We start from the raw sequence: 12,033 nt of genomic DNA on the forward strand, positions 1-12,033 counted from the left end.
GTATATGAATTCCTGTTGTTGAGGTCCCCAGTTCTACTCTGGTTCTCCTAAATTTGGCTATTCAACTTTCTAATTTCTGAGATATCTAGTTTTCTCTCAGGATACGCTTTATATATACAATTAAAGTTTGTTTCTGTTACTTGTATTCCATTAAAGACAAACAATAGAAGCATACATGAGTGTGTGTAGAGATGAGACACAGAGAAATGGCATGAGAAACAGAGAGAGTAAGAGACAGAGACAGATGGCTAGAGTGAAGGATTAAAAGAGATACCATTAGCCAACCACAGACATAATAAAAGAAATAACTATTTCCCTCTAGACACTAGTTTCTTTCCAAATTTCTAGGTAACATATTTCTGTTAAATTAAATATAAGCTCCCTATATAAAAGTATTTTTCAAAATATACATGATATTAATTGTACTATTTGAAACTTTTGGTTTCTAGGAAAAACAAAATCTCTTAGACAATCTTGATCCAATTATTATACTTAAAATATTTTTAATATTATCCATATATAAGAAATAAGATTACTTAGTTTGCAAAAACTCCATTGCTTATATGAAAATTTGATAAAGTTTGTATTATTAAATTGGTCACTTAACCAATCAACCAGGAATACAGAACTGAAATGTCTTTGTAGAGATCCTGAGAGCTTCAAAAGTTACTTATGGCATTTAGAGTTGAGGTGGAAAAGGTTCAGAATTGTATATCACTTCCGATCAAGATTAATTCCTGATACACTGAGGAGTCCTAAAGTTGTATAAAAATGATGTTCAGGTGATAATCTTTGAATTTCCCTCAACCAGGATTCATCCCATTTTTAGTCTCCTACCCAATCCCACGCTCCTTTACTCTTCTGCCTGATTGGGCACTCGTGTGATGGATGTGAGCACAGCATGCCTGGTAATATTAGTGCTGAGAACCCAATTTAGAAATGAGGTGGAGAAGCAGCCAATTTAGCAAATGGAGAAGAGAAGTATAGATGTGAAAAGAAAGACTAAAACAGAAAACGTTAAAATAAATACATTGAATTTTTCTAATTTGGACTGATCCTTGGGGTCTCCCATCCATCTGCTAATATTTACTCTGTAGTGAATAGGAGAGGAGTGAGAATGGAAGATATATATATCTTCTATATATATCTTCTATATATATAATTATATAAGATATATAATATAAATATAATATATATTTAATATATTATATAATATATAATATAAATATAATATATATTTATATAATATATAAATATATAAGATATATATATCTTCTATATATATAATTGATCTACTAGTATATTCCATACAGAAGTAAGGGTACTACTTTGCAAGGAAACATGAATACTTTAGGTTTCAATATGTGGAATTCCTCAATAATGATATTCTATATTTGAAAAATATATTACTTATAAACCACTTATTTTCATAACCTCAAACCAGTCTAGTAGAAAAGAAAGGTTAGGATTGGAGTGTTCTTTTTATGTGTCTACTACATAGATGAGTAAACTAGGGCTCAGAAAGTTTAAGTTACTTACCCAAGGTCACACGACAAGCAATTGTCATAGCCAGGTCTAGAACCCAGGGAAAGGGATTATTCCACTACAAAGACATGAAACAGGACATTAAACAAACAACATTTAAGAAAATAAGATCTGTAAGTAATTGAGGATAGGAAATCTGGAAGGTCAGACTCCCATACTACAATGTAAACTCACAGCAAGTGTACTACTTTCATCAAAGCAGACAGGAGAGGGAAGTGTAAATTTGACCACAACTACCTGTGAGAAGGACTGATAGAGTTGAATGTACATTTACACAAAGTCATCTCTGAATAGGTACATGAAAATGGTCTGCTGACCCAAACATCTCCCATAATGGTCCATCATGATAAACTTTTTCTGCCTACTTTTACTTCTTCAGTAAATATTTTTTGTTGGGAAGTTAATATGTGCCAGACTTAAGATGCCTATTTTGTCTAAAAATACCCATTTGGAATGTTGGAAGGGACACACTTTTTTGGAAAGTTTTTCTTTTCATAGCCTTACCCATTAAACATTAGTAATCAATAAGGAAAACTACACTTGGTCCTGAGAGGAGGAGGAAAAATATAAAATAAAAACTCCAAGAAAAAGATAGAAAGAGATTAAGAGCAATGGCCCAGATAAAGAAAAAGAGTGTGAAGATACTACTCAACTTTAGCAGTTGAAGACAAATTTTACCTATAAATCATTTGTCTTACTCTCTTCTCAAGGCCATGACAATTCAGTCAAACAAAAATATAACTCCTGGAGTCTTGCAGAAAGTATTTTTATGGAAAGTTGTGGTTGCAGTTTGCCTCAGATTGGCCACAATATGCCTACTTCAGAATCCAAATCCCTTCAGTCTATTCAAACCTCAGGAAGATAAAGTTGATCTGGTTCTCCCTCCTTTAACATGACATAAGAACCACTTACCATTCAATCCTCCTTTACTCTCATGAAAGGTTTCTCTTTGAGGAATATTATTATGTGAATATTTCAGTGAAAAGGAAAGAAATTCAAATGAAAATAAAATTAACTCTAAACACAGTTCCCTGAATACAGATCAATATATTTTGAACTTTATCTGATCAATGAAATAGGTCAACTAAGAGTAACAAAAGATTGAGTCAAAGTTTATTTGGAAAAATTGTGGAGCAAAGCAATTACTTAAGTACTTGGGGCAAAAAGGAAGGGCATGAAAAGTTTCAAGACTATAGTAAATCATGTGTCTTTCTTGATAATCGGTTAGTCTCAGAGGTCAGGACTATATGCTGGTTGGCGGGGAGTAGGACATCAATGGGAGGCTTTCAGATAGTACCAGTTATGGTAATTTGGAGAAACATGGTATTAATAGGCTCACCTTTGCCTGCTTTCATTAAAAAATGATGGTTATCATCATACTGGTCAATATCAAGAATCAATAATACCAGCTCCACTTCAAAATTTGATATCAATGAATTATAAAAAAAATACTAAATAGTGATTTCATACATTTAGATGTGCCACAACTTATGAAAAGTCTATAAACCTGGTTCCATATTCATTCAGCAAACATATCACCTACAGTTGAATCTAATTATTATATTTGGCAAGTCTTGTAATAGGCACCAAAGATAGAAAAAAACAAACAAACAAACAAACAAAAACTAACATTACACTATTCCCCTTAAATAGCTCATAGTATGGACACCAATGTGAAGAAAGAAAGAAAGAAAGAAAGAAAGAAAGAAAGAAAGAAAGAAAGAAAGAGAGAGAGAGAGAGAGAGAGAGAGAGAGAGAGAGAGAGAGGAAGGAAGGAAGGAAGGAAGGAAGGAAGGAAGGAAGGAAGGAAGGAAGGAAGGAAGGAAGGAAGAAAGAAAGAAAGAAAGAAAGAAAGAAAGAAAGAAAGAAAGAAAGAAAGAAGAGGTATATGGTGCCATAAGTGACCTAATAGTGATATAAAATACTAGAGGCTCGGTGCACAAAATTTGTGCCTGCGCCCTCTCAAAATATGGGACCTCTAGAGTAGGTTCTCTAAACCTGGCCAGCAATCAGGCTCTATCAGGGCTTTCCTTCCTCTGGCTGCTGCCAACTGGCATGCCCCCACCACTGACACTGCTTTCCATCTATGCTGTGTTGCCCCCCCCTCCCTGCCACCAATCACCTCCTTCTGCAGGCAACAGGCATGGGGTACAATCACTTGGCTGGCCTGAGCCTCTCTCTGTGGGGCAATTGTGGGGCGATTGGTTGCTGACTGATTACATCGCACTCACCTTGGCTGGCCTGGCACAGTGCATGTTATAGTGTGGTCGTCCGGAAGGTTGTCTGCATGGTCATTCTGCTGTTCAGTTGTTTGGTCAATTTGCATATTATACTCTTATTATTATAGATAACATAGTCACAAAAAAGGTAGGAAGAAACTCAACTTAGGATGGTCAAGACTGGCTTCCAAGAGCCATTCTTAGAGGGAAAATGTGAATTTTCTAAGTTGAGAAGGAGTGTAATGTGAGCAAAGAGTACAGTATGAACAAAGACATCAAGGCCTGAAAACTGTTGAATCATGAGATGGGAGAATAGGGTGTTTAAAGATATCGTTGGTAAGGCAGGCAAATCTGGATCACGTCATTCACCCTGAGAAGTTTGTATTTTTGCTTCCAGTTAAGGAGGGACATTAGAGGATTTTAAGGAGGAATATCAGATGAATAGATTTGTGTTGGGTAAAGGTAAGTACAGTGTTATGTGTAAGGAGAATTGAAGGAGAGCAAGATGGAGGTGAGAAGTCTATTGCCTTTGTCTAGAAAAGGTAATGAAAATCTGAACCAGGATATTTGTAGTGAAATTGAAAAGCAGAGGATGGATACAAAATTGTACTAACAAGAACCTAAGGATTTAGTAGCTGAATGTGGGAATTAAAAAAAGAAAAAGAACTATGTTCAGGATTACTCCTAGTCCCTAGAGCTTGGAAACTGGCTAGCAGTGGGCATTTGGAGGAAGGCTAAGTGGAAGACTGAGTATGGTTTTGTACATAACAATGTGGTTATCTCTTAAATATTTACATAGAGATACCTAATGGATCAGGAGCTTAGGAGAGATATCCAGTATACAGATTTGAATTCACACAGGTGGTTAAAACTTGGGCATGAATGAGATCACCTAGAATTGGTGTGTAAAGTGAGAAGAGAAATGGATCAGGATCATGAAACTGGAGATAATCTATATTTAGGGGAGAAGAGAATAAACAAAGACAGCAAAGCATACTGAGATGGACCTATCTGAGAGGGAGGAGAATGAGGAGAGTTATCATGTGGGTCAAATGAGAAGAGAGTTTCAGGAAGAAGGATAACCAACAATACAAAATGTCAAAGAGATAGCAAATAAGACATATAATAAACTGAATTTTAGTGGATGTGTTGTCTTTGTTTCAATGGGATTATGGGAACAGAAACCTTACGAAAGTAGATGGAATAGTGAATGGGGGAGTGATGAAGAGGAGAAAGTGAGTATGAGGAGACTTTTTAGGAACTTTGTTCTAATAGGTGGGTGAGACAGAACACTATAGAGATGGGACAGGAAAGTCAGGAAATAGTCCTTTAAGATAGAATAAACACAAGGATAGTCATAGGCTATGGGGAAAGGAGTTAATATAGTACAAGATCAAATCTTAACAGAGAGTAGGACATGATGGAATGAGATTCTGGAGAAAAAAATAGGAGGAACAAGAGTGCAAGCAGAGAAATGAACTGTGACCAGAACCAACTTCTGAACAGAAAAAAGCAGCATAGTAGGCACTGGACAATCTTGAAAAATTGATGGTTTTAAACCAAGGCCCACATTGCAAAACTTGGACAGAAATTTTTGTTTACATTTATATTGATCATTGTTTTCACATTAATTTTGTGTAATGCTACATAAGCCCTTTAAGGCAAGCAGAGTGGATTTTTGCTTGCTTGCTTTGGACTTATTTTTTGTGTTTTTTTTTGTTTGTTTGTTTGTTTGTTTTTGTCTCCATCTTACAGGAAAAAACCGAAACCCAAGATTATGTGATTCATTCAAGATCATAGAATCAGTATATTGCATAGACTAAGGACTCTACCCAGTGCTCTTCCCAAGACCTCAGAGAATGTTATGAAGACTTCAGTGCAATGAGGCAACCAGACCACACTTATGAAATTCAGAAGAAAGAATCCCTGCCCACAATCATTTCTTTGATTGACAACAGACATGCTTGGTTGCCTGAAAGTCTGTATGACAGCTAATAGGGAAGTCAATGCTATATCTTCTCTTGAGATGACCTGGGCATGTGCATCCTTTGAAATGTTCCTTTAATATTAAGAGGGTGATTTGAGGTTCCTCTTACTTTGTCAGTATGAACAAGGAAAATATTTGGTAAATACACATGTTCTACTATTGGCTGAAAGGCCTTGTCCCCCCTTCTTATGGGACCTGGTGAAACTGAAGTATGCAGAATCATCAGCCCCAGGCATATCACTGACAATTTCATTAGGAATGAGGCAAAAGAGATCCCTTGCCACTCTTTCTCTCAGTGAATAGGAGCACTGCCCTTTAGCATAAAATATGAAAGGAGGTTTCTATAGTTCTGCCAGCTCAGCAAGAGAAAATATTAACCCTGCATATTCTTATCCCAGTTGTCTCAGCATGGATGGGGAGGGAGGGGCCAGAATTACAGACTGTCAGCATGAGAGAGCAGAGCTCATTGTGTATCGGTTAAAAAGGAATTAGACTGACCAGGTATCAATACATTGAATTTCTAAGGTTCTCTTAGAAAAAGAAAAAGAAATCTCTTTAAATGATTTCTTTTTCTGTTTATATTAAGAAATGTGTGGCAGAACTCAGCATTTTAAAAAGTGAACAGCTTCAATTATACTAAGTAGACTGTCTCTACTTAATTAATTCACTTAGTCTCTGGGTGACACTGGGCGTGGCTTGGCGAGATTTAGGAGAAATCCAATTTATAACTAGAAGGGATCTAATTTGTAACTGGGAGGAATCTTCTGCACTAGGCAGCAAGGCAGCATCCTTCCACACCTTTCCAACACTGCAAGGGAAAGATGAGGTTGGAATTCTCAACTACAGTCACACACTCTAAGGACTATCTGTTGTATGAGGGAAAAGGCAAGTGTTGGTGGGGCTGAAGGGGCTACTTGCTTGCACTGGTATTCTTTACACTTCAATTAGTCCTTAGTTTTAAACAAAGGAAACACCTCACAATTTTCTTGCTTGTGGACTCAGATCCTATCTTGCAAGTTTTTTCATCATCTGCAATATGCATTGCAATTAAGCCGTTTCAAGTTAACTCCAAGGTATTTGAAAATCATAAACCAATAAAACCTCAAGAATTCATTCCTTTTATTTCTCCTTTGCCCACTTCTTTATCATCGTCTTATCCTCATGCTGCTGCCATGCTCTTCTTCTTGCTTTAATAATCTATAGTGGTGGGTAATTAATGGCCAATAAAGATCATTTACGCTTTCGTCTCACCCATTGGCAATGTATTACAGCTCAGAAATCCAAGGCTGCTTTTTATGCTGCTCCAGTGGAAGAGGAAGGAAGTGCAATCTCTCCAGCCCCCTCCCACGTTTCTGCTGGGTTTTATGGGTGTGGCAGAGTTTAGACCTTTGCAGATTTTTGCTGTTGTTTTATTCCCTGCTAAGGACTAGGATGACTAGATGCCAGGAGGAAGATAAACACAATCCGATTCTGCCATGAGTGATACAGGATCATTATACCCACAAGCAGGAAAGCCATGCGGGACAAGTACTCACACATAAATGCCCGTCAGTGTAGTATGGAGCCCACGCCCTGAATACATCATTTCCTTCAGTCTGATTTAATTCTAGCCTACATACTGACTTATGTGAATGATATACAACAGTGGTAAAAGGGGAACAGGACAATTTCACAGAGAAGCACTCATTTTTACATCAGGACAATTTCTATACCTTTTATTTTATCTCATGCATATAAATTATGCTAACATGCATTCAGGCATGTGGAAGCTACACAGAGTACACGCATGACTATCACACATGAAGTGTGCAGATGCTATAGACATTTAGTGCAAATTTTTACAACTCCCAAACACAAAATTTCAGCTTCATTACTTTGCACCTCCAGGGGACACTTGGGGTTGTCACTGAAAGAGAACCCTAGGGAAGGCAACTGTCCCCTTTTGGAGAAGGGAATTCCATTAGCCTCAATTCTTTCTAAAAATCATGCGTGGTTTCCTTTGTCAAAGGAAGGTGTATCTATACTGGTGTGTGTTTGCAGAGAGTGGCAGAAAGTTGTAAAGCAGCCTATCTTCTTTGCAAAATTAAAGCTTTTGTAAGGGAATAATAGCATTGGCTTCCTTTGGTCTCCGCCTTCCTAAATTTTATTCCCCCAGCTCACCAGTGGGGCAACCTCAGGGTGTTTCCTTGACAGTGTGTCTAACCCAGCCACCTGTATCTACTGCATGTATGTCAGAATGAACACAAGGAGAAGCCTGATTTGGGAAAGAAGCACCAGTCTCTAGAACCATCAAACAGTTTGGGGAAGTCTGGCATGTAAGATTCCGATGTTCTTCCCAAGCCCCCCTGCACAAACCGCCAAACCACACACAAAACCCCAGATGCCGGGTACTTTATTTATTTATTTATGCATGCATGTATGTATGCATGCATGCATGTATGCATGCTATGCCTCTCCATCCACTGCTCTGATATTCTGCTTGTCTCCCTTCCCCTTCCTCTTCCTTCTTCATTCTCACTCCCCTCCCCGCCCCTCCTTTCAGGGCGCTGGCTGAATGTTCTAATCTGGCAGGCTGCTTCTTCTCCACCCCCTCCCCCTTTACCCCCTTCGGATTCAGCGAATGTATTACAAATTGCCTAGTATCCAATACCTGCACCGGAATAATGCCCAATTCCTATCTCTCGCACTCCACCCCTAAGGCAATCCATCGGCAAAAGGCTTCTTTAACCAAGACTGCCATCCGCTTCCCCCGGGCTCGCGCGCGGGCTGGCGGGAGCGCGCACAGGCACACCCTCGCCCAGATCCCACACCCATTTTTCTCTGTAACCTTCGCCAAAACCACTCCAACGTGTTCCAATAAATGTTTGAAAGCTTCATTTGGAGAGTGCCAGGGCGCCGTCGGTTCCTGCTGAACGCCATGCTCTTCATCCCTCCCTAGCCTCACTCCCATCAAGTTTCTAAAATGTCTTTCAAGAAATAAGTGAGCAATTCGAAATGGAAGAAAAACCTGGGCAGTGGGGGAGGGAGGGCGGGGACTCGGATTCTTGCTAATCTTATGTGTGTCCCTCTTCCGGATGAAAATGAGTCACCAAACGCTTATTATCCAGAATGTTAGCCCGACTCTGGTCACTGACAATCCCTGGAAAAAATGCCAGGGAAGGGGAGGAGAGACCTGATTTCCAACAGGTAATACTGGGCTCGTCTTCCCCATCCCCTCGGAGCTCGAAGCTCCTAGGGGCGTGGTCCACCCTCTCCTCGGACAGCTGGTGGGTGCACAATCGCTAAGGGGATTTTCCCCTTTTATGCGGCCAGTTTCTCCCCAGCCCCATTTGCCTTCAGATTTTTTTTGAAAGAGATAGAAAAAAGAAAAAGAAAATTAAAAAAGCATCTCCCAAATCAGTTTCATTCATTGACAAATAAATAAATAAATAAATAAAGCCTTCATATGTTCTTCCATCAATACCTGCGCCCATTTGAAGCTCAGGCATGTAGGAACTAAGCAGCACATGTGAGAAAATTGTACCACAGAACAAGCTCTACTCGTTACTAAATATTATTCTTTCAACCTGGCTTTTTGCAAATAATATAAAGGGTGGCTTCCCCATCTTATAGGTAAAAACCTACATATTTCTCCCAGATCCGTGTCTACATCCACACCCGCAAAACCAGACCCGAAATGCTGAACATTAACTTAATAACCAGATAAATAAATAAATAAATAAATCTTATTTCTAAGCCAAACTGGCGTATTTTTCCCTATCATCATCTAAATTAGTAGCAGCAATCCCAAACCAGAGCATGAGAGACAGAATAGAATAAAAGCTGGGATGCAACCATCAGTTACCAGAGGCTAAGGAAACACGAGCACCATGGCCAGAACAGAAGCAGTTAAAATATTTTTCCTGCCTTCACAGGGAAATACTGTACTCTAGTAATTTCACAACAGTAAGAAGTAAAAAATCTTTAGCTCTACCTGTTTGGTTCTTCTCATACAGCACAGCATGGTTGTATCGTCCCTTGCCTTCTTCCTGCCTTCTCTCCTTTCCTCCTCTCTCTTTCTTATTCCCCCCCTCTCCACCTCTTTTCTGCTCGCTTGCTCACTCGCTCTCTCGCGCTAGCGCGCTCTCTCTCCCTCCCTCCCTCTCTCTCCCTCACACACACCAGGGCAGTTAGCAGCAACTGTAAGGTCCACAGCTATTGCTCATCGCACATGCTCTCTCCTGTCTCTCTCTCCTCTCTCTCTCTTTCTTTCTCTCTCTCCTCTCCTTTTCTTTACTCTCTCTTCCCCTCCCCACCTACTCTGTCTTTCTTTTTCTTCCGTGTCTCTCCATCTCTTTCTTAGAATTGTTCTCTAGCTTTCAATGACTAATCACTTCCCCAGCCCCCACCCCCATTCTAGACAGTCGCCCCCTCCCAGTCCCCTGCCAGCCTCATGAATATTTAAACATCTCCAATCTGGACCCAATTACCCACCGACTTTCTCCCTGCATTAAGAGGATGGGTGGGGTGGGGGCAGAGAAGTATATTCCAGCCGGTTGAGGAGATTGGATGGCATGTGTTTTACATGGAAGAGGGGCTTGAGGAATGCTTGTATTTCTTTGCTAACTCTGTTCTTTTCCCAGACTTATACAACACGTCATATCTGCTATTTAGGATTTATGCAGTTAATAATTGTGAGGGTTAAGTTCCCTCAAAAATAATATTACACATTGTGTATATACTGTACTCAGTTTTTGTATAACCTAAAATAAATACTGGTACATACATATAAGCTGAGATATGCACAAACATATCTCATACATGTTCCACTATCCTTGAAAAAAATCCACAACTGTATTGCATTTTAAACAGTCTAGACACTTGAGTTTAGAAATAACTAATATTGTCCTAGCTGGTTTGGCTCAGTGGGTAGTTTAGCCTGCGGAGTAAAGGGTCCCTTGTTCAATTGACGTCAGGAGCTCATGCCTGGGCTATGGGTTTGATCCCCACTGGGGGACATGTGGGAGGCAGCCTATCAATGATTCTCTCTCATCATTGATGTTTCTGTCTCTCTCTCCCACTTCTTTCCTCTCTGAAATCAATAAAAATATTTATTTTTAAAAAGTGTAAATAATATAATTTTTAGCTATATAAAATACTGTGCAATTTTGGGACTGTTACTGAACCTCTCTGCACCTAATTTTCTAATCTCTATAATAGGGATAATAATGCCAACCTATTATTGGTGAAAAACAAATAACAAATACATGCAAAGCACAATGAAGCCATTCTTAATACATAGTAGATTTACCTCACAGACTGTACTTTTCTGAAATTTTGGTGAATTTCCAAGGAACTATCTCAAAGAACTTTTCATACTATTTCTTGTTGTTCATTAGTGATGCTAAGCATCCCCAATTAAACAGCTCATATTCTTCAGCTCTTAGACATGAGCCTAGTTAATAGACATTAACCAGACAGTTATTATCAGGATCACTGAGTTTAATATATGCAAGATGTGTTTTGATCAAATTCGAGGCACACTCATCTCAGAAGGGACTGTCTCAGAGAGATAGATACTCAGGGGTTGATGTTTATAAATTGTCCCCAGAGGTCTTCCTGAGCCTCACCTGCTGCAGATGCAGCTTTACTTGTCCTTTCATTCCTCTCCATTTGCTTTTTATCTTTCATAAGTTATGATTAAAATATAGAGTTAGACCCTGGCCAGATGGGTGGCTCACTTGGAGCTTCAATCCTTAGACCAAAAGGTTTCAGATTCCATCCCCAGTTGGAGGGGTTGTTCCGGAGGCAACCAATTGATGTTTTTTCCTCACGTGGATGTTTCTCTCTCTCTCTCTCTCTCTCTCTCTCTCTCTCTCTCTCTCTCCTTCCCTCCCTCCCTCCCTCCCCCTCTCTTCCTCTGTCACTCTCTCTCAAACAAAACAGTCAATAAAAACATATCATAGGGTGAGGATTAAAAATAAATAAATAGATAAATAAATAAATAATAAAGTTAGGTTCTGAGTTTAATATTTTTAAATGTTGTAATGAGCCCAGCCAGAGCCAAGCTTTCAAATACAGCTTTCTATGGGTGTAAGTGATAGAAGAGGATAAATAATGTAAGAAATGTCTTCATCAGAGACATTCTGTTTATGGATTAGGATCACCCTACCTAGCCTGCTAAGGGGTTAGAGAGTGATAAAGGAAGGACGCAGAGAAGGTGAGAACTGAGGACAAGGGAGAAGAATTGCTTTTTCTGGTATTTAAACAGACTCATAGATATAATCATTATGTGGTCCAGCA

The 12,033-nt window shown here is 39.1% G+C and overlaps 1 protein-coding gene across 1 annotated transcript in view; it reads right to left on the reverse strand.

The window, feature by feature from the left end:
- GAP43 (growth associated protein 43) overlaps positions 1-9,935 on the reverse strand; it is a 100,803-nt gene extending 90,868 nt beyond the window's left edge. The window contains exon 1 of the mRNA XM_036446904.2: positions 9,725-9,935. Coding sequence (XP_036302797.1) covers positions 9,725-9,754 — 30 coding nt within the window. The 5' untranslated portion in view covers positions 9,755-9,935. The remainder of the gene's footprint in view (positions 1-9,724) is intronic.
- Between the last annotated feature and the right edge of the window lie 2,098 nt (positions 9,936-12,033).

Source organism: Pipistrellus kuhlii, unplaced genomic scaffold, assembly GCF_014108245.1.
Source record: "Pipistrellus kuhlii isolate mPipKuh1 unplaced genomic scaffold, mPipKuh1.p scaffold_m20_p_2, whole genome shotgun sequence".
NCBI classification, from domain to species: Eukaryota; Metazoa; Chordata; class Mammalia; order Chiroptera; family Vespertilionidae; genus Pipistrellus; species Pipistrellus kuhlii.